Source organism: Ranitomeya variabilis, chromosome 2 (genome assembly GCF_051348905.1).
Source record: "Ranitomeya variabilis isolate aRanVar5 chromosome 2, aRanVar5.hap1, whole genome shotgun sequence".
NCBI classification, from domain to species: Eukaryota; Metazoa; Chordata; class Amphibia; order Anura; family Dendrobatidae; genus Ranitomeya; species Ranitomeya variabilis.
Genome location: NC_135233.1, coordinates 504550694 through 504574828, shown reverse-complemented (window position 1 = coordinate 504574828; position 24135 = coordinate 504550694). Strand labels below are relative to the sequence as shown.

The following is a 24135-nucleotide window of genomic DNA, read 5'->3' as shown; positions in this document are numbered from 1 at the left end:
TGTGACACCATTCTAAAAACTGCACCCCTCAAGCTGCTCAAAACCACATTCAAGAAGTTTATTAACCCTTTACGTACTTCACAGGAACTGAAACAATGTGCAAGAAAAAAATGAACATTTAACTTTTTTTTGCAAACATTTTATTTCAGAACCATTTTTTTTTATTTTCACAAGTGTAAAAACAGAAATGTAACCACAAAATTTGGTGGGCAATTTCTCCTGAGTACGCTGATACCCCATATGTGGAGGTAAACCACTGTTTGGGCACACCGCAGAGCTTGGAAGTGAAGGAGCGCCGTTTGACTGTTTCAGTGCAGAATTGGCTGGAATTGAGATCGGACGCCATGTCGCGTTTGGAAAGCCCCTAATGTGCCTAAACAGTGGAAACCCCCCACAAGTGACACCATTTTGGAAACTAGACCCCTTAAGGAACTTATCTAGATGTATGGTGAGCACTTTGAACCCCCAAGTGCTTCACAGAAGTTTATAACGTAGAGCCGTGAAAATAAAAAATTGCATTTGTTTTCACAAAAATGATTTTTTCGCCCACAAATTCTTATTTTCACAAGGGTAACAGGAGAAATTAGACCACAAAAGTTGTTGTGCAATTTCTCCTGAGTACGTCGATATCCCATATGTGGGGGTAAACCACTGTTTGGGCGCACCGCAGAGCTTGGAAGTGAAAGAGCACCGTTTGACTTTTTCAATGCAGAATTGGCTGGAATTGAGATCGGATGCCATGTCGCGTTTGGAGAGCCCCTGATGTGCCTAAACAGTGGAAACCCCCCACAAGTGATACCATTTTGGAAACTAGACCCCTTAAGGAACTTATCTAGATGTGTGGTGAGCACTTTGAACCCCCAAGTGCTTCACAGAAGTTTATAACGTAGAGCCGTGAAAATAAAAAATCGCATTTTTTCTACAAAAATGATATTTTGCCCCCAAATTTTTATTTTCACAAGGGTAACAGGAGAAATTAGACCACAAAAGTTGTTGTGCAATTTCTCCTGAGTACGTTGATGCCCCATATGTGGGGGTAAACCACTGTTTGTGCGCACCGCAGAGCTTGGAAGAGAAGGAGTGTCGTTTTACTTTTTCAATGTAGAATTGGCTGGAATTGAGATCGGACGCCATGTCACGTTTGGAGAGCCCCTGATGTGCCTAAACAGTGGAAACCCCCCACAAATGACACCATTTTGTAAACTAGACCCCTTAAGGAACTTATCTAGATGTGTGGTGAGCACTTTAAACCCCCAGGTGCTTCACAGAAGTTTATAACGTAGAGCCGTGAAAATAAAAAAATCGCATTTTTTCTACAAAAATGATTTTTTGCCTCCAAATTTTTATTTTACCAAGGGTAACAGGAGAAAATGGACCCCAGAAGTTGTTGTACAATTTGTCCTGAGTACGCCGACACCCCATATGTGGGGGTAAACCACTGTTTGGGCGCATGGCTGAGCTCGGAAGCAAAGGAGCGCCATTTGACTTTTCAATGCAAAATTGACTGGAATTGAGATCGGACGCCATGTCGCGTTTGGAGAGCCCCTGATGTGCCTAAACAGTAGAAACCCCCCAAAAGTGACCCCATTTTGGAAACTAGACCCCCCATGGAACTTATATAGATGTGTAGTGAGAACTTTGAATGCCCAAGTGCATCACAGAAGTTTATAATGCAGAGTCGTGAAAATAAAAAATATTTTTTTTTTTAACAAAAAAGATTTTTAGCCCCCAAGTTTTTATTTTCACAAGGGTAACAAGAGAAATTGGACCCCAAAAATTGTTGTCCAATTTGTCCTGAGTATGCTGGTACCCCATATGTGGGGGTAAACCACTGTTTGGGCGCATGGCTGAGCTCGGAAGGGAAGGAGCGCCGTTTTGGAATGCAGACTTTGATAGAATTGTCTGCTGGCGTTATGTTGCGTTTGCAGACCCCTAATGTACCTAAACAGTAGAAACCCCCAGCAAGTGACCCTATTTTGGAAAATAGACCCCCAAGGAACTTATCTAGATATGTGCTGAGAACTTTGAATGCCCAAGTGCTTCACAGAAGTTTATAATGCAGAGTAGTGAAAATAAAAAATATATTTTTTTCCCACAAAAAAGATTTTTTAGCCCCCAAATTTTTATTTTCACAAGGGTAACAAGAGAAATTGGATGCCAAAAGTTGTTTTCAATTTGTCCTGAGTATGCCCGTACCCAATATGTGGGGGTAAACCACTGTTTGGGCGCACGGCAGAGCTCGGAAGGGAAGGAGCGCCATTTTGGAATGCAGGCTTTGATATAATGGTCTGTGGGCATTATGTTGCGTTTGAAGAGCCACTGATGTACCTAAACAGTAGAAACCCCCCACAAGTGACCAAATTTTGGAAACTAGACCCCCTAAGGAACTTATCTAGATATGTGGTGAGAACTTTGAATGCTCAAGCGCTTCACAGAAGTTTATAACGTAGAGCCGTGAAAATAAAAAATTGCATTTGTTTTCACAAAAATGATTTTTTCGCCCACAAATTCTTATTTTCACAAAGGTAACAGGAGAAATTAGACCACAAAAGTTGTTGTGCAATTTCTCCTGAGTACGTCGATATCCCATATGTGGGGGTAAACCACTGTTTGGGCGCACCGCAGAGCTTGGAAGTGAAAGAGCACCGTTTGACTTTTTCAATGCAGAATTGGCTGGAATTGAGATCGGATGCCATGTCGCGTTTGGAGAGCCCCTGATGTGCCTAAACAGTGGAAACCCCCCACAAGTGATACCATTTTGGAAACTAGACCCCTTAAGGAACTTATCTAGATGTGTGGTGAGCACTTTGAACCCCCAAGTGCTTCACAGAAGTTTATAACGTAGAGCCGTGAAAATAAAAAATTGCATTTTTTCTGCAAAAATGATATTTTGCCCCCAAATTTTTATTTTCACAAGGGTAACAGGAGAAATTAGACCACAAAAGTTGTTGTGCAATTTCTCCTGAGTACGTTGATGCCCCATATGTGGGGGTAAACCACTGTTTGTGCGCACCGCAGAGCTTGGAAGAGAAGGAGTGTCGTTTTACTTTTTCAATGTAGAATTGGCTGGAATTGAGATCAGACGCCATGTCACGTTTGGAGAGCCCCTGATGTGCCTAAACAGTGGAAACCCCCCACAAATGACACCATTTTGTAAACTAGACCCCTTAAGGAACTTATCTAGATGTGTGGTGAGCACTTTAAACCCCCAGGTGCTTCACAGAAGTTTATAACGTAGAGCCGTGAAAATAAAAAAATCGCATTTTTTCTACAAAAATGATTTTTTGCCTCCAAATTTTTATTTTACCAAGGGTAACAGGAGAAAATGGACCCCAGAAGTTGTTGTACAATTTGTCCTGAGTACGCCGACACCCAATATGTGGGGGTAAACCACTGTTTGGGCGCATGGCTGAGCTCGGAAGCAAAGGAGCGCCATTTGACTTTTCAATGCAAAATTGACTGGAATTGAGATCGGACGCCATGTCGCGTTTGGAGAGCCCCTGATGTGCCTAAACAGTAGAAACCCCCCAAAAGTGACCCCATTTTGGAAACTAGACCCCCCATGGAACTTATATAGATGTGTAGTGAGAACTTTGAATGCCCAAGTGCATCACAGAAGTTTATAATGCAAAGTCGTGAAAATAAAAAATATTTTTTTTTTTAACAAAAAAGATTTTTAGCCCCCAAGTTTTTATTTTCACAAGGGTAACAAGAGAAATTGGACCCCAAAAATTGTTGTCCAATTTGTCCTGAGTATGCTGGTACCCCATATGTGGGGGTAAACCACTGTTTGGGCGCATGGCTGAGCTCGGAAGGGAAGGAGCGCCGTTTTGGAATGCAGACTTTGATAGAATTGTCTGCTGGCGTTATGTTGCGTTTGCAGACCCCTAATGTACCTAAACAGTAGAAACCCCCAGCAAGTGACCCTATTTTGGAAAATAGACCCCCAAGGAACTTATCTAGATATGTGCTGAGAACTTTGAATGCCCAAGTGCTTCACAGAAGTTTATAATGCAGAGTAGTGAAAATAAAAAATATATTTTTTTCCCACAAAAAAGATTTTTTAGCCCCCAAATTTTTATTTTCACAAGGGTAACAAGAGAAATTGGATGCCAAAAGTTGTTGTCAATTTGTCCTGAGTATGCTGGTACTCAATATGTGGGGGTAAACCACTGTTTGGGCGCACGGCAGAGCTCGGAAGGGAAGGAGCGCCATTTTGGAATGCAGGCTTTGATAGAATGGTCTGTGGGCGTTATGTTGCGTTTGAAGAGCCACTGATGTACCTAAACAGTAGAAACCCCCCACAAGTGACCAAATTTTGGAAACTAGACCCCCTAAGGAACTTATCTAGATATGTGGTGAGAACTTTGAATGCTCAAGTGCTTCACAGAAGTTTATAATGCAGAGTAGTGAAAATAATAAAATATTTTTTTTCCCACAAAAAAGATTTTTAGCCCTCAAGTTTTTATTTTCACAAGGGTAACAGGAGAAATTGGACCCCAAAAGTTGTTGTCCAATTTATCCCGAGTACGCTGATGCCCCATATGTGGGGGTAAACCACTGTTTGGGCGCACGGCAGAGCTCAGAAGGGAGGGAGCACCATTTGACTTTTTTAGCGCAAAATTGTCTGTCGTGTTTGGAGACCCCTGATGTACCTAAACAGTGGAAACCCCCCAATTCTAACTCCAACCCTAACTCCAACACTCCCCTAACCCTAATCTCAACCCGATCCATAATCCTAATCACAACCCTAACGATAATCACAACCCTAACCCCAAAACAGCCCTAATCTCAACTCTAACCATAACCCTAATCAAAACCCTAAATCCAACACACCCCTAACCCTAATCTCAACCCTAACCTCAAACCTAACCCTAATCCCAATACACCCCTAACCCTAATCCCAACCCTAACCTTAACCCTAATCCCAACCCTAACCCTAATCCCAACCCTAATCCCAAACGTAACCCTAATCCCAACCGTAACCCTAATACCAACCCTAATCCAAACCCTAACCCTAATCCCAACTCTATCCCTAACTTTAGCCCCAACCCTAACACTAACCCTAATTTTAGCCCCAACCCTAGCCCTAACCCTAACTTTAGCCCCAATCCTAACCCTAAATTTAACCCTAACCCTAGCCCTAACTTTAGCCTCAACCCTAACCCTAAGTTTACTTTCACACTTGCGTCGTGTGGCATCCGTCACAATCCGTCGTTTTGGACAAAAAACGGATCCTGCAAATGTGCCCACAGGATGCCTTTTTTGCTGGTAGACTTGTATTACCGACGGATGGCCACACGTCGCGTCCATCGTGCACTGGATCCGTTGTGTTTTGGCGGACCGTCGTCACAAAAAAAGTTCAATGTAACCTTTTTTTTGTACGTCGCGTCCGCCATTTCCGCGCATGCGTGGCCGTAACTCTGCCCCCTCCTCCCCAAGACATAGACTGGGCAGCGGATGCGTTGAAAAACTGCATCCACTGCCCACGTTGTGCACAATTTTCACAACGTGCGTCGGTACGTCGGGCTGACGCATTGCGACCGCCCCGTACCGACGCAAGTGTGAAAGAAGCCTAAGGCTACTTTCACACTAGCGTCGTACTCGGCCCATCGCAGTGTGTCGGGCCGACGTACCGACGCTAGCATTGTAAGCGCCGCACAACGGGTGCAGAGGATGCTGTTTTTTCAACGCATCCGCTGCCCCATTGTGAGGTGCGGGGAGGCGGGGGCGGAGTTCCGGCCGCGCATGCGCGGTCGGAAATGGTGGACACATCGCACAAAAAAAGTTACATGTAGCATTTTTTGTGCCGACGGTCCGCCAAAGCACGACGCAATCCGTCGCAATGTGTCGCTAATGCAAGTCAATGGAGAAAAAAACGCATCCTGCAAGCACTTTTGCAGGATGCGTTTTTTCTCCAACGACGCATTGCGACGAAAGCCAAAAAACGCTAGTGTGAAAGTAGCCTAACCCTAACCCTAGCCCTAACCCTAAATTTAGCCCCAACCCTAGCCCTAACCCTAGCCCTAACCCTAGCCCTAACCCTAACCCTAACCCTAGCCCTAACCCTAACCCTAGCCCTAGCCCTAACCCTAGCCCTAACCCTAGCCCTAACCCTAACCCTAACCCTAATTTTAGCCCCAACTCGTCTCGAGGAGACGCAGGAGGAGCCGGGGACACCGGGTGAGTATGATAGGGTCCCCGAATCCCCCTATTTCTCTGTCCTCTGATGTGCGATCACATCAGAGGACAGAGAATTACAGATCGCTTTTTTTTTTTTTTTTGCGGTCGCCGGTAAACAGTTTGTGATCGCAAAACAGGGGTCGGTAAAAACCAACCTCGATCATGTTCTTTGGGGACCCCAAAGATCTTCCGGGTGCCGGGCGGCGGGTGCACTGCGCATGCGCCCGCCATTTTTTCCCGGAAAAAAGATGGCAGCGCCCATCGGGAGCCACGAGGAGCACCGGGGGAGATAGGTGAGTATTGGGGGGCTATTGGGGGCCATCGGGGACACTATTTCTCTGTCCTCCAATGTGCGATCAAATCGGAGGACAGAGAAATTAAATGGCAAATCGCGTTTTTTTTTGTTGCGACCGCCTGTAAACGGTTAATTACCGGCGATCGCAACTCGGGGGTCGGTAAAACCCCCCCGAATCATGTTCTCTGGGGTCTCGGCTACCCTCGGCAACCGAGACCCCAGAGAAAATCCGACTCTGGGGGGCGCTATTCACTTTTTCCACAGCGCCGTTAATTAACGGCGCTGTGGTTTAAGTACCCTTAACTGCCGCCGTTAAAAGGCGTATCGGCGGTCGTTAAGGGGTTAAAAAAAATTCTGTGGAAGCATGGTTAAAAAGCAATGTCTGACTTTCATTTGTTCATTGTCATAGATTTTTTATTTATTATTACTTTTGTCAGATTCAAGTTATTACTTTGACCACTGTGGGTTTTTCTGTCATTAAACAAAAGGTACCAACAATTTTGACCACATGTGAATATAATCCTGTGGCCTTTTTGCAATATTGATTTCAAGATACTTAAAATCCTGTAACACTGGGATCTTTGAGATACTATTCAGGTCCAGATTATTATTGCCATCTAAGGGGAGAAGAGCAGAATTTGTATTTTTTTAATTATTTCCTATTTTATTTTTTTGTTACATATTTGACTGTTTTTGTCAGACCCTTAATGTGCAGACAGATGGCCGTATAACTCGTGCGATGATCGCATTCCACTGCACAGACTGGCCCGGGACCTCTCCTAACCTGCGCATGACAGTGTGATGTACTTCTATGCAGCTGTCAAGCTCAGGCCCGGAGAGCAGACGACCAGTACGAGGATTGCAATGCGATCCTTGTACCAGTCATACGGCTATCTGTTTGTGCCCTTAGGGGACTTGCATCATTGATAGTCTGATCGCTTATGCTATACATAGCAATGCATTAGCACAGCACTGCTATGTATAGTGAAAATCACTATCTCCTATGAATACCAGCTGAATGCTGACTTTCACAGAAGAATTTTCATGCCAAGCATGGATGTAATCATTATATGGGTACTACGGAATCTGATAGCATGGGATAAAGCCAGTCTGAGAGCAAATTTGTAACAAAAGATGTATTTACTCAAAAACAGAAATGTAAACAGAACTAACAGATATTTCTGCAATTGTAACGAGGTCCTCAGATCTATATAGAAAATCACAGCAAACAGAGTAGCGAACAAAACATAGTACAGATATTCCTGCAATAGTAACGAGGTCCTCAGCTCTATATAGAAAATCACAGCAAACAGAGTAGCGGGGCGCGACCGCTAATCTAAACCAGTCCAGCAAGGAAATGATGTGGAAATGCACAGTACTTAAATGATGAAGTCCAGCAAAACTTGCTCACATGTGTGCACAGTACTTGTTAGTAGGAGTCCAATTATTCACAGATGATGCGTCATGTGAATGACGTCCTGGAAAAGAGAGGACGAGGGGAGAAAGAGGGAGAGCGCTATCTAAGCGTAGTAGATGAGTAGATCTTTCTTGGAGAGAAAAGCACAGCTTGAATCTTGCTCACCTGGTGTGGTTGTGCAGAAAGGCACAACACTGGAAAAAGTTTTGTAAACAAAGGAGATCCTTCCACTGGTGTGCAGCCCATCGCAGCAGTTCCAGAGGAGAGAGGTAGCTGAATGGGGTGAGGCAGACCACCGAGTAGTGAGCAGCAGAAGCAGGGAGTTCACCAGCAAACAGGCAGATGCTCAAGAGCCAGCAGCACAAAATACTCAGGCACATGTGAACACAAAACTCGGACTTAAATAGTCAGGACAGACAGGAAGTTCCATGACAGGGCGAGATCCAAGACTCCATCTTGGATCAAGGCAAACAGACACCAGGAAAGTTAGGAATCCTTACAATGGAAGTCTTTAGCATGGTAACCCATCGGCGCCCCACAGATATGTCTTGGGTGCCCAGATTGACGCATGGAAAGAAGCACCACCCTGCTGACGAGTTTTAAATGCTGCAGACAGAGATTGACAGGGTAACAGCTGTAAGCAGAACCCCACTTAAACCATGGCTGTTAGAGGCAGATGATGGTTGAATTTTTCAGCCATCATCAGCAGGGAAAGTTGTGGCCTCTGCTTGAGAGCCCGCATCAAAGGCAGGGACACGACATGTGACATAACTGTACATCATATGTCTGGAAGGAGTTAAGATAATGGAATCTTGAAGGCTAAATGCAGTATTGGAATCATTTTTTTATTTCAAGAAAACATCTGAAATGAAAACAGAAGCAACTTTGCAGTAGGTCTTGTTTGACCATTATCTCTCCTTCATCTATACAGCTCTAATGCAAAGTTATGTGTCTTCATGGTATTAAACAACACACACACCCTGTATAGTCTGATCCTGGAGGCAAACTTTGTACCATAAGGCTTGTTGTAACATCCTGAACCTATGCTAACATAACACTTGGTGGGGGATCAAATTTCGAATTAAAACATTTAGCAATATTTCATTTTGTATTTTAGCTGCATTGGTACATACAATAAAAAGGTTTTCATTGTCTTAAAATAAAGATTTCTATATTGCAATACAATACAATGCAATAAATGACAAAAGTGAAAACTGTCAAAAGTTAAGACAACAAACCCCCAAAACAACTTAAATCTAATCCCAGGATTCATTACTGTATGTTGCCAAATCAGAAATGAACGTTTCTATTATCCAACTGTCAGTAGATCATGATCATTACAGAATTTCTTTTCCATTGAAATCTGGGTTTAACAACTCCTTAGCACTCATAAAAGGACTTTTTATGTTTGTCCAAGTAATGTTTAACCAAATAACAAGACTGATTCAATGAGAGTGTTATCAGGTAATTAAGCAATACCATTGGTTCACTGCAGCCCTTTGCCTCACCTAAGACGAAGATACAATTTATACCCAGATAAGTCGCCGGTATACCTCCTTGCATTTCATGCCACTGCTTCTATCTCTTCACACACTACATTTACAGTTCTTTATGGGAGTGATTTCTTATTGGTTTCTGTGTTTACTTTATGGATAACATATAGCCATTAACCTGCAGTGATTGAAACTCACAAAGCGCCAAAGATGTCGAAATTTGAAAAACCAGACCTTAGTGGCTTTGTGGTGTGGGACTATGTTGTGTTTGCAGCTTTGCTGGTCGTCTCAGCGAGTATTGGCGTCTTCTTCGCTATTACAGAAAGGAAAAAGAAAACATCAAGTGAATTTCTCGTTGGAGGTAGACAAATGACATGTGGTCCTGTAGCTTTGTCATTGACAGCTAGTTTCATGTCTGCAATCACAGTTTTGGGGACGCCTGCCGAGGTTGTTCGTTTTGGAGCATACTATTTCTTTTTTATGATCTCCTATACATTTGTTATCATACTGTCTGCAGAACTTTTTGTACCAGTGTTCTACAGATCTGGTATTACAAGTACATACGAGGTAAGTGAAACTGATTATTAACCGATCTGAAGATTACATCACACCAATTATCTATAGCAGGGGTCCGCAACCTGTACTCTCGGGAGCCAATGTGGCTCGCAATCTCATGAATTCTGGTTTGAGGCTGTCTGCCAGCTTGGTGCATTAGCACCAGGTCTGACAAATGGGTATGAAGAGCACATCTCAAAATGGTGAATTCTGTGAGTATCTCTGTACAAAAAGATCAGATCTGGATGCACATATACTGGTCTTAGAGGTATAGAGATAACCTAAGTATGGTAAGCTGGAGACAAGATGATGCTCCCTGTCAGAGGAGGTGCTTCAAGCTTGAGGCAAAAGTGTTTGGCCAATGTTTGATGGGAGGATACTGAATGGGGGGGTAATTGATCTCGTCATACTGCCACCTGGTGATTTATGTGTAAAAGCTTTGATTTTTATTATATCCATAATGGGGAATTTGGTTGCAACTACTGTGAGCGAGGTGGGAGCTGGATGTGGCTTGGGACCCTCACTCAGAGCAGAATGTGGCTTTCAATGTCAGGAAGGTGGGGAACACTACTGTATAGCTATAGTAAAATGGTAGCTTTTCATTTATATTGGCATGTCAAAGTTTGGGCACCTCTGGTCAAAATGTCTGTTATTGTGAACAGTGAAGCAAGTTGAAGATGAAATGATCTCTAAAAGAGCTAAAGTTAAAGATGACACATTTACTTTGTATTTTAGGCATCTTTTACATTTTAAAAATTGCAAAAAGGAAAATGCGCCGATGAAATAGATTGGACATCCTGCCTGGTTAGTACCCAGTAGCACCCTACTTTTGAAAGTATCACAGCTTGTAAACACTTTTTGAAGCCAGACAAGAGTTTTTAAATTTTTGCTTGAGTTATTTTCATTGATTCTTCCTTGGGACTGTGAGGGCCATTGTAAAATATTCCGGTTGCGCCTTTTGAGGTAGTCTATTGTGGATCATTATCCATTTGTAAAAGATATCATCTTTTCAATTTCATTTTTACAGATGGTGCTATGTTTGAATCAAGAATTTGTTAAAATTTAATTTAATCCATTCTTCCTTCTACCTGTGAAATGTTCCCCTTGCCATTGGCTGTTGCGCAACCCCAAAGCATGATTGATCATCCCCATGCTTAATATTTGGTTAGATATTCTTTTCCTGAAATTTTATGCCCTTTTTTCTCCACACATACATTTGATCATTGTGGCCAAATAGTTCTATTTTAACCTCACCATTCCACAGGACTTGTTTCCAAACTATATCAGGCTTATTTTGATGTTCTTTTACATACTTCTGAAGCTGAATTATGTGATGAAGATGCAGATGCAGGAGAGGTTTTCTTCTGATGACTTTTCCATGAAGGTCATATTTGTATAGCTGGCTCTGAACAGTAGAACAATGTACTACAACTCCAGAGTCTGCTAAATCTCTCTGAATGTCTTTTGCAGTCAAGTAGGGGTTCTGATTTGCCTCTCTAGCAATCCTAAGAGAAGCTGTCACTAAAATTTTGCTTGGTCTTCCAGACTTTATCTTGACCTCCACTGTTCCTGCTAGCTGCTGTTTCTCAAATACATTTTGAACTAAGGAAAGGAAAACTTGAAAATGCTTTGCTATGTATTTATAGCCTTCTATTGCTTTGTGGACCTCCATCATTTTCATTTTCAGAGTGCTAGGCAGCTACTTAAAAGAACATGTGGCTACTGTTTTTTGGCAAATTTGCATAATCTGGCCTTTACTAATGATGATAGTGAACAAGCTATAACCCTAACAGCCTAATTAAAGTTTAAATCCTTGGTCAAGTTTATCTAAGCATACAAATCTCCAACAGTGCCCAAACTTTTGCATTTACCCATTTTCCTTTTTGTAACCTTTAAAATACAAAAGATGATAATATATATATTTTTTTCCTAAAATACAAACAAATTGTGTCATCGTTAACTTTGGGTCTTTTAGAGATCATTTCATCAGCAACTTGTCACTTTATATAATCTTACTTTAAGTTTCAAAGTCTAATCTTAAAAAAAATTATTAAAGAGATTGTAAGAGATTTTCAATAATGTCTGTTTTAGGTTTAGGAAGAGTGCCACTCTTGTCCATAGTCTGTGTCTGACAGTGGAGTTTAGCCCCTTTCATTTGAAGGTGGCCAAGCTAAACTTTTAGACATACTGTAGCATGCAGACATTTCTGGAAACATGAAAAATATTTTTTTCCTAATTTCATACAACCTCTTAAAAGTTTGAGGTTCCCAAGTTTTGGCTTGGAGAATTTATGAAATAAGTTATATTTCTGGTAAGTTAATGTAATATATCAGTAAATTTGTCAGTCCACTAAGTGTCAAGTAATTCTGAAGCACCACCATATCAAAAACAAAGTATTACCCAGTATCTTTCTAAATCTATTAGTGGTCAGTGAACTGTAAGACAAGACAGGACCTCTACAGGAGGCAGAATGGTGCTCACTGGTTAGTACTGGTGCTTTGCAGTCCTGGATTCAAATCTCATCAAGGACAATATCTGCAAGGAATTTGTATGTTCTCCTGGGTTTCCTTCAGTTTCTCCATTTTCCTCCCACACGCCAAAGACATACTGATAGGGAATTTAGATTGCGAACCCTGATGATATCTGTAAAGCGCTGTGAAATTAATAGCGCTATATGAGTAAAGCAAATAGATTCTCTTGGTAACCGTTATACACTCTAGCCCAAAGATGTGGATCCTGAACACAGGATCTCCCCATATTAAGGCCCCATTCACACATCTGCTTCTTACTTACATGTTCTAGTCCTGTTTTTCATGGGTAGAACATGTGCTCTTTATAGTCCATAGGAATGTTCATAGCAGTCCAAGTTTTTTTTGTTTCAACAGCTCACGTATCTCATTAATGTGTCATCTTGTTGTAGTACATTTTTCATTGTTTAATGGGAAGTTTGGAATTTTTTTTTCCATAAGAGAAAAACAGATACCACACTAACGATAAAATTGCCAAAAATCACGGATAAAAATCAGTCCCAGAATAGAGAAAAGAAAAAGATGCCTGAATAAAGTTTAACTCAGAGTTCCTCAATAGGGCATTGAGACAATAGGTTTTATAAACTTGACCGCTAATAATTTGAATTCTTCTCTTACTTTACTATTTCTTCCTTCCCCACTATTTACGACCTGTTTTGCTTAATTATCATGTTTATATCAGTGCTCACATCAGTTTGCCTCAATGTATACATCAATGTATTTTAATACAAATCGATAAAGTGCCCACGCACCTTAGATAGCAAACTCTCTCTACTCAACCTACTCATGAATGCTCAGCTTGGACACACATTCAATTCTTTTCAATTGGAAGACAGGAGAAAGCTGCAGCCAGACAGCAGTAGCTTATCTCCTGTGAGAACAATAGGATGGGGTGTTTATCTTCCAATGTCCCAATTCTTCCCACCAATACATTAGATGGTCTGATAGTCCTTCAGAAATCATTAACTACGCCTAAAGGTACCTTCACACTCAGCAACTTTACAACGAGAACGACAACGATCCGTGACGTTGCAGCGTCCTGGTTAGCGATCTCCTTGTGTTTGACACGCAGCAGCGATCTGGATCCTGCTGTGATATCGCTGGTCGGAGCTAGAAGTCCAGAAATTTATTTCGTCGTCAGATCGGTGTGTATCGTCGTGTTTGACAGCAAAAGCAACGATGCCAGCAATGTTTTTCATGGAGCTAACGACCTGTGAGAACGATAAATGAGTCACCGTTACGTCACAGGATCGCTCCTGCATCGTTCTGGAGCTGCTGTGTTTGACATCTCTACAGCAATCTAAACAGCGACGCTGCAGCGATCGGCTCGTTGTCTATATCGCTGCAGCGTCGCTGAGTGTGACGGTACCTTAACATTAGTCTAGTGTGTGGACCTCTAATACTTTGCTATGAGGGTCTGTTTTCTTCTGTTTACCAGTGATTTGGAAGTTTCCAGGCAATAGATTTGTGGATGGTATTGGTGTTATATTTAAATGGATCAGGGTTAGAGCAGATGCAATTCACACTTTAAGCAATCCTGATCAGAGTTTGATCAGTGTGATCTTCTCCGAGAAGATGGAGAAAAAAAAATTATCCTTCATTCTATGAGTCCATGGTCATGTTTTCCATCCACTTGCATGGCCGAGTGCGGTCTTAATATCAGATCAACCTCAAGCATGCTCAGTCCGAGGAACATGTGCTCGGCCTCATAGAATAACATTGGACAGGGTGCGATCTCATGTTTTGTCGGATCATACTCGGACCCATAATGGTTGCCTGCACTAGCCCTTATTCTCACACAACTAGAGCACACCAAATATTGGGTGAATAAACAAAACACAACAAATATTGTTATTAGAATTGTGATTAAAATATTGTAAATCTATTCTAATATCTTCATTATTTTAATGTTTTTCTCTTGTCTTTAATATAGTACCTAGAACTCCGATTTAGCAGAGTTGTCCGTTATGCAGCAACAATAATGTACATTGTGCAAACGGTAAGAACCTTCAAATATGCATCATCATAAACTGTAAAAAAATATATATATGCATTGTTGCCAAGAAAAAGATGTATATTTTGCTACTTGGCTTACTGACACAATATTACAGTCAGTGCAAGATGTTCAGTTTTCAGCTAAAAGGAAATTGCAATGGCTAACCAGGGATGTGACGTTCTAGGAACTGGAATGGGATCTGTCCAAAGTATAGACAAGATTACTGCCATTTTTTAGAAAAGTAAAAATGTACTTTTTGGTAATGTAGGTTAATTAACTTGTTATTCTGCCAGTAATAATAACTACAATGACTCATAATTAGTGATGAGCGAGCGTGCTCGGATATCATGTTATCGAAGCATGTTCGGGTGTTATCTGAGTATCTTGGGCATGTGCAACACATGTGCTTGTTTGTTAGGCAAATCATGCAGCTGCAGGTACTTGAACATATTATCCAAGCACACTCAACATACTCGGATAACACCCGAGCTTGCTTGGGTAACATGTTATCTGAGAACATTACCTTATCACTACATATAATCCTGTTCGAGAACATTTGGAAAAGTTTCATATAATAGTATCATGTAATACAGAAATATCATTACATTTACAAGAGAACATGGCCTGGGAGGGGAATCGATTCAAATATGCAAAAAAAACCTAAAAGGACGAGGGGCAAATGTCTCCAATTTAGATTGTGTGTTGTTGGAATGCTTTCACAACTTTAGAATTAAAATATTAAATAAAGACACACAAATTGTAGTGAAAACCACAGATCCAAAGTTAAACTAATAAATATATTAAAAAGCGGTTGCACTAGTTAAGTTAGAAAAAATTCAAAATGACTGCACTCGAATAGTGATAATACAATTGAACTTTATTAATTCTTCCACAAATACAATAAACTTAAACTTTAAAAATAGTTAATAAAAATAGAGATAACCATCATAATGTTAATTCATGTGCCATGTAAGGTCTAAAAACAGTGCCAGTTCCTCTAATTCATGAAAGCTGTAGTAAGAATTCTGGTGCGGTGCATGGAGGCACATGCCCCTTTCAACCCCTTTCTGACATTTGTAATAATATGTCCCTGGGCCCTGGGCCTATCTGACCAGGAAGGTATTACTACTGCATGGCGATAGCCCGTGCACACAGGCTGTGCGTTGGCGATCGCCGCCGGGTGTCAGCTGATTCTGACAGCTGACACCTGGCAATAAGTGCCATGAGTTTTCACACACTGTTCCTGGCTCTTTAAGCCCCTAAATGCTGTGATCGAAAGTAATCACAGGATTCCGGGAGCCGACAAACAGGCTCTCCATGCATGTGTTGTGACTGTCACACAGCCGCGACACATGCAGCTGCAGAGCAGAACAGCTGATCAGCCTGAGCAAATCAGGAAGCCGGGTTCCCTCTGCAGCTTATTTGGTAAGCGCTATAGCTTGCCAAATAAGCACTGACCTCATCAAATTCACTCATCTCTACTTATAACTTCCAAACAAAAAAAGTTTTTGTTCAAAAATTGTGCTGCTGTAAAGTAGACATGTGGGAAATGTTACTTATTAACTATTCTGTGTCAGATATCTCTGTGATTTAAGGGCATGACAATTCAAAGTTGGAAAATTGCTAAATTTTCCCAATTTTTGCCAAATTTGTTTTTTTTTTCCACAAATAAACTCAAGTCATATCAAAGGTAATATACCTTGTAGGAAAGAAAAAGCACAGATAGTGTCTTATCACACGATTTAAAGGAAGATTCACCAGTAATGTAACTGCTCACCTGATGTACAAGATTCATAGGTATATAGTGCCGGCTGCCTCAGTTCCACCGATCGACATGCGACCATAGCTAAATCTCTGAATAGGAGGATTTGTGGGTTATGATCCATGCTGCCAGCTCAACCAGAAACAGACAAAATGTACAATAGAACAGTGTTTTTTTCTACGCATTTCAGAGTGCATATGACTCCTTCTTAAGGAAAATACCACAAGTATGGTATTTTCCTGAAGAAGGAGTCATATGCACTCTGAAACGCGTAGAATAAACCACTGTTCAATCGTACATTTTGTCTGTTTCTGGATGAGCTGGCAGCACGGATCTTAACCCACAAATCCTCCTATTCAACGATCAAGTCATATCAAAGAAATTTTAAGAGTCTTAAGACTATCATTAAGTACAATATGTCACAAGAAAATAGTCTCAGAATCAGTGGGATCCGCTGAAGCTTTCTAGAGTTATAACCACATAAAGTGACAGTGGTCAGAATTGTAAACATTGGCCTGGTTCATTAGCGTGAAAATCACCTTCGGGGGTAAAAGGTTTAAGACACTCCAGACTCATTGAGTTATGTCCCTTTTAATGAATCAGACACCTCTGACTCTAACATGCCTACTTATCAAAACTGGCATGAGCAATAGTCTTAACGAATAGGGGCCAAAAAACACAAAATTAAAAACATCTTAAGAGAGTATATTCCCAACCCATCCCATCTGCTCCTGAGGTAAGAAAGATAAAAATGAAAACACAACAAATTAGATTTGTCCATATTTGTAACGTTTTCTCTTTCTGCGAGTTGTCAATAAACGTTGATGCTCTCTCATTTGCATAGCCATGATTTATAAGAGTAAACCAGAACTGAAATGTAAGCTCCTCAGATGACCACAAAATAACCATGTAGTTCTATGCAAATTGACTCTTCAGAGAAAAAGAGGACTTAAACTCTGTAACGCTACCTATTGGAAGTAGCGATCCTACAAGTCACAATCAACCCTTTAGCGAGTCGTGCAATATGACTTAGGATAAAAGCCAAATCAGTATCTCAATTTGCAGACACGGTGTTTCGGGCTGTTGGCCCTCGTCAGTGCGAAGCATGAGAACTGATTTGGCTAGGTGAGAGGCTCTGGGCTGTAGTCTAAGGGGCAACATTTCTGACATGTAGTTTGAATAATTGTGCCACCATCACTGAGCCTATAGCAATTCAAGTCATGCCACTATAAAAACAGCAACCAAACTTTCCCAAAAAAGAACCAACTTCCGTAACTCTACCACAATTAGTCATAGTGGCATATTACAGTAGCAGTCATAGTACCTTTGTAGCAAGAAAATACGGTACCTTCTCACCACTGCTTTATTCACGACTAACACAGGGTTAAATGTAAGTGGACTATCAGCTGCAACTCACAATAACTTTCTATTTAATTCAATTAATTTTCTTATGCTGCAGCTGATCTTATTGGTTAAGATGAGAGCATTGATTCAATGTGAATCAATTTTGAGTCCAATTTTATGAAATTTAAATTCTAAAAAGTTGCTATTTGATTCTCATAAAATGAACTGAATTTTATAAACAATGCAAAAAAAATTGCTCAGTCACAGAAAAATGATATGACCTCAGGTGCAACCATGCCGGATTTCCCATACTGCCTTAAAGTACCTTCACACTAAACGATATCACTAGTGATCCGTGACGTTGCAGCGTCCTGGCTAGCGATATCGTTGAGTTTGACAGGCAGCAGCGATCAGGATCCTGCTGTGATATCGCTGGTCGTTGGTTAAAGTTCAGAACTTTATTTGGTCGTCAGATCGCCGTGTATCGTTGTGTTTGACAGCAAAAGCAACGATACCAGCGATGTTTTACAATGGTAACCAGGGTAAATATCGGGTTACTAAGCGCAGGGCCGTGCTTAGTAACCCAATGTTTACCCTGGTTACCATTGTAAATGTAAAAAAACAAACAGTACATACTCACATTCGCGTCCCCCGGCGTCCGCTTCCTGCACTGACTGAGCGCCAGCCGTAAAGTGAAAGCACAGCACAGCGGTGACGTCACCGCTCTGCTGTTAGGGCCGGCACTCACAGTCAGTGCAGGAAGCGGACGCCGGGGGACGCGAAGGTGAGTATGTACTGTTTGTTTTTTTACATTTTACACTGGTAACCAGGGTAAACATCGGGTTACTAAGCGCGGCCCTGCGCTTAGCAACCCGATGTTTACCCTGGTTACCCGGGGACCTCGGCATCGTTGGTCGCTGGAGAGCTGTCTGTGTGACAGCTCTCCAGCGACCAAACAGCGATGCTGCAGCGATCGGCATCGTTGTCTGTATCGCTGCAGCGTCGCTTAGTGTGAAGGTACCTTTACAACAATTATATCACACTGTATAGCACAGCCAATCAGAAGAGATTATCACTTCATTTATAAAAGCCGATGCATTGAATGTAGCAGCTATTTTATGGTGAGCTGAATTACATTTACACATTTTAACATTTTTTTTTCATAATTTTGCATGCACTAAAAAGTAGAAGCAAGGCCACACAATACTTTTACAGAAAAAAAATCTGATAGTGTGCTTGCTTGTCACATGTGATTTTAAAGAGTTTTTTTCATTTCTTGTTCAATTTTTTGACTCAAAATCCAGATATTTTACTGCATCTGTATACCTTAGAGAATGGTTTTTGCAAACTTTTTTTTAGATATCCATTTAATTAACTAAATTGTACATATGTACACACCAACCCAATACAATGCCATGTTACAGGTGCTGAATGCTTGGTCATGTACCTACCTAGCATTTATTATTTTGTCATTTCAGAGAATGAGGTGTAAAAGAAAAATAACAACATTCCACTGCTAAGTATGTGGGAGCAGCTTGCAGTAGCAAAAACACCATTACCATAATCATCATCAGCTGTCTAGGCAGTAATAGTGCGAAATGCAGACCACAATCAGTCTCCTTTGCTTCTGGCAAGTGTATTTGTAGGAACTAAGTGTAATGCATTATAGAATCTTTGGCTTATAACTCATCTAAGTCATAGCAGGATGATGTTATCTCTAACAGCGACACCATAAGTTTGAGTTAGTATAGAACAGTCTGCATGACCTCAAATGACTAAAAGGGATAATTTTTGGACACTTTTTAATTTAAAAAAATACATGAAAAAACTATCAGAGCACTGTGCTATTAAATTTGTTATTGGTTACAACTAGGTCCTAGGAGAACTCAGTTTTAACTACATTTTTTCAGGACAATTGTACCACCTTCAGTTCCCAGCAAATCTTTCTCCTCACTCCAGGGGAGGATGTTTCAAGCATGTTACAAAGTGGCACGAAGGAGGATTGGCACCGCAATACATTGATCAATCCACTAGCGTAGATTTAATAGAGAGGTTGTACATTTTACTTTAATAAGTACGTTGGGGACATGATTTTGTGCCATTCACTGACATATATGTATTATATGTCCTACTTTGTGATGCACCACCTGTTTTTTACTGCCCCGAGATTGCACAGCACTCCTGTTCTCAAACTGGCAGTTATTGGAGGAGCATGTGAGCAAAGGAGGAGGTTGATTGATGGGCAGGTCTGGTCACATGCCCCCCCAACTCCTACCTCACCCTCCACTAGCAGCCATTTTGAGAACAGCAACATACAAGTGCAGGATGAGAACCTGTAATACATATACAGTATATTAATAGGTGCCACAAAATATCCATAACATATTTGTTAAAATGAAGGTCGTAGCCAGCTCTGTAATGTAGATCTTATAAATACACATTTTAAAAAAGTCAAGTCAATAATCTATCCCATCATACTTCTGTTGAATTAAACATCTTGGTATCTTGATATCTTGGTACCAAGATTCAATATCAAATCATTGTTGAAGACATGGATAACAAACTTAACAACTTCTTCCCTGTTTAAATATTTAATTCTGAGTTTCCTATCTCCAATCTAAAATCTGTATTGTAATTTTGATTTTTAGATCCTTTACACTGGAGTGGTCGTCTATGCACCAGCACTGGCTTTGAATCAGGGTAAGTCAACATATGAGCCTTCCATAGTTGCTCTCATTAGTCTGACTTTACAAAATATATCTATTTAAGTCCTTCATATGTGTACTGCAAATTACATATGCATGTCTATGTGTGATTTATATGCCGGGTGCTGGTGTATGGTGTGGGCTCATCATATGCCTCCTGTTAGGGCTAGCGGAATGCACTGATTAAATATAGATGTTCTTATTGGTGCGTTCGCAGCCCGGGGTCCACCGTGCAGGAGGAACCTGCTGCTAGCAAATGACGGCACTATATGGCGGTTTAAGCGAACTCTGTTACTTCACAGAGTCGCATGGAAACAAGACGCTGTGCCATGTTAACCCCACAGGAGTTCACAGCTAACTGCCGAGCTGAAGGCAGTCTGTGGTCACGCAAACATACAATCTCCTCACCGGAGGAGCCGGTATTCTAGGGGCTTATTTCAGCCGGGGCCCTAAATCCACGCACACAATCTCCTCGCCGGAGGTGTCGGCATTCTAGGGGCTTATTTCAGCCGAGTCCCTGAACACACATAAATGTGACCACACTGGCGCATGCACATAACAGATTTGATACTAGCGCATGGCCGTGCGGCCATGCGAGCCTTATATAGCTGCAGCAAGTAAAAGACCTTCCTAGAAGGACCAATGAGAGACTGCTGTTATGACCCCAATGGCGAGGGTCTCAGAGGAACGTGGAAGTCTGCAGAATACAAAAATCCGGCTCATAGGGCAGTGGTAACTGGGTTGACCATATATCTACTCCTAACGCCAACACTAGAAGTAGCCGGGGATCATTCCTACGTTGATTCTAGATGACACGCGCCAGCCGGAGAATCTAGCTACCCCTAGTAGAGGAAAACAAAGACCTTTCTTGCCTCCAGAGAAGGGGACCCCAAAGCTGGATAGAAGCCCCCCACAAATAATGACGGTGAGGTAAGAGGAAATGACAAACACAGAAATGAATCAGGTTTAGCACAGAGAGGCCCGCTTACTGATAGCAGAATAAAGAAAGGTAACTTATATGGTCAACAAAAATCCTATCAAAATCCACACTGGAAATTCAAGAACCCCCGAACCGTCTAACGGTCCGGGGGGAGAACACCAGCCCCCCTAGAGCTTCCAGCAAAGGTCAGGATATTGATTTGGAACAAGCTGGACAAAAATACAAAACCAAAACAAATAGCAAAAAGCAAAAGGCAGACTTAGCTGATATAACTGGAACCAGGATCAGTAGACAAGAGCACAGCAGACTAGCTCTGATAACTACGTTGCCAGGCATTGAACTGAAGGTCCAGGGAGCTTATATAGCAACACCCCTAACTAACGACCCAGGTGCGGATAAAAGGAATGACAGAAAAACCAGAGTCAAAAAACTAGTAACCACTAGAGGGAGCAAAAAGCAAATTCACAACAGTACCCCCCCCTTAGTGAGGGGTCACCGAACCCTCACCACGACCACCAGGGCGATCAGGACGAGCGGCATGAAAGGCCCGAACTAAATCGGCCGCATGAACATCAGAGGCGACCACCCAGGAATTATCCTCCTGACCATAGCCCTTCCACTTGACCAGGTACTGAAGCCTCCGCCTGGAGAGGCGAGAATCCAAGATCTTCTCCACCACGTACTCCAACTCGCCCTCAACCAACACCGGAGCAGGAGGCTCAGCAGAAGGAACTACAGGCACAATGTACCGCCGCAACAAGGACCTATGAACTACATTGTGAATAGCAAACGACACAGGAAGATCCAGACGAAAAGATACAGGATTAAGGATTTCCAATATCTTGTAAGGCCCAATAAAACGAGGTTTAAATTTGGGAGAGGAGACCTTCATAGGAACAAAGCGGGAAGAAAGCCATACCAAATCCCCAACGCGTAGTCGGGGACCCACACCGCGGCGGCGGTTGGCAAAGCGCTGAGCCTTCTCTTGTGACAACTTCAAGTTGTCCACCACATGATTCCAGATCTGCTGCAACCTATCCACCACAGAATCCACCCCAGGACAGTCAGAAGGCTCCACATGACCCGAAGAAAAGCGAGGATGGAAACCAGAGTTGCAGAAAAAAGGCGAAACCAAGGTGGCGGAACTAGCCCGATTATTAAGGGCAAACTCAGCCAACGGCAAGAATGTCACCCAATCGTCCTGATCAGCAGAGACAAAACACCTCAAATAAGCCTCCAAAGTCTGATTGGTTCGCTCCGTCTGTCCATTAGTCTGAGGATGGAAAGCAGACGAAAACGACAAATCAATGCCCATCCTACTACAAAAGGATCGCCAGAACCTGGAAACGAACTGGGATCCTCTGTCTGACACAATATTCTCAGGGATGCCGTGCAAACGAACCACGTTCTGGAAAAACACAGGAACCAGATCGGAAGAGGAAGGCAGCTTAGGCAAAGGAACCAAATGGACCATCTTGGAGAAGCGATCACATATCACCCAGATAACGGACATGCCCTGAGATAGCGGAAGATCAGAAATGAAATCCATGGAGATATGTGTCCAAGGTCTCTTCGGGACAGGCAAGGGCAAGAGCAAACCGCTGGCACGAGAACAGCAAGGCTTAGCTCGAGCACAAGTCCCACAGGACTGCACAAATGACCGCACATCCCTTGACAAGGAAGGCCACCAAAAGGACCTGGCCACCAGATCTCTGGTGCCAAAAATTCCCGGGTGACCTGCCAACACCGAGGAATGAACCTCGGAAATGACTCTGCTGGTCCACTTATCCGGGACAAACAGTCTGTCAGGTGGACAAGACTCAGGCCTATCAGCCTGAAATCTCTGCAACACACGTCGCAGATCCGGAGAAATAGCTGACAAGATAACTCCATCTTTAAGAATACCAACAGGATCAGCGACTCCAGGAGCATCAGGCACAAAGCTCCTAGAAAGAGCATCGGCCTTCACATTCTTTGAACCTGGTAAATACGAGACAACAAAATCAAAGCGGGAGAAAAACAATGACCAGCGGGCCTGTCTCGGATTAAGGCGTTTAGCAGACTCGAGATACATCAGATTTTTGTGATCAGTCAAGACCACCACACGATGCTTAGCACCCTCGAGCCAATGACGCCACTCCTCAAATGCCCATTTCATGGCCAACAACTCCCGATTGCCCACATCATAATTTCGCTCGGCAGGCGAAAACTTCCTAGAGAAAAAGGCACAAGGTTTCATAACAGAGCAACCAGGGCCTCTCTGCGACAAAACGGCCCCTGCCCCAATCTCCGAAGCATCCACCTCAACCTGAAAGGGAAGTGAGACGTCAGGCTGGCACAAAACAGGCGCCGAAGTAAACCGGCGTTTCAACTCCTGGAAAGCCTCCACGGCAGCAGGAGCCCAGTTAGCTACATCGGAGCCCTTCTTGGTCATATCCGTCAAAGGTTTCACAATGCTAGAAAAATTAGCAATAAAACGACGGTAGAAGTTAGCGAAGCCCAAGAACTTCTGAAGACTCTTAACTGACGAGGGCTGAGTCCAATCAAGAATAGCTCGGACCTTGATTGGGTCCATCTCCACAGCAGAAGGGGAAAAAATGAACCCCAAAAAGGGAACCTTCTGTACACCAAAGAGACACTTTGAGCCCTTGACAAACAAAGAATTTTCACGCAAAATTTTAAAGACCAACCTGACCTGCTCCACATGCGAATCCCAATTATCAGAAAAAACCAAAATATCATCCAGATAAACAATCAAAAATTTATCCAGATACTTCCGGAAAATGTCATGCATAAAGGACTGAAAAACTGAAGGCGCATTGGAGAGCCCAAAAGGCATCACCAAGTACTCAAAATGACCTTCGGGCGTATTGAATGCGGTTTTCCATTCATCACCTTGCTTAATGCGCACAAGGTT

The 24135-nt window shown here is 42.3% G+C and overlaps 1 protein-coding gene across 2 annotated transcripts in view; it reads left to right on the top strand.

Moving 5' to 3' along the window:
- SLC5A12 (solute carrier family 5 member 12) overlaps positions 1 to 24135 on the top strand; it is a 169367-nt gene that overhangs the window by 31493 nt on the left and 113739 nt on the right. The window contains exons 1-3 of one of the 2 annotated variants that reach the window (XM_077288033.1): positions 9445 to 9955; positions 14405 to 14470; positions 20222 to 20273. In XM_077288033.1, the coding sequence (XP_077144148.1) occupies positions 9599 to 9955; positions 14405 to 14470; positions 20222 to 20273 (475 nt within the window). In that variant the 5' untranslated portion in view covers positions 9445 to 9598. Of the gene's footprint in view, positions 1 to 9444; positions 9956 to 14404; positions 14471 to 20221; positions 20274 to 24135 lie in introns of those variants that run through there. The other variant, XM_077288034.1, reaches the window with a different exon arrangement.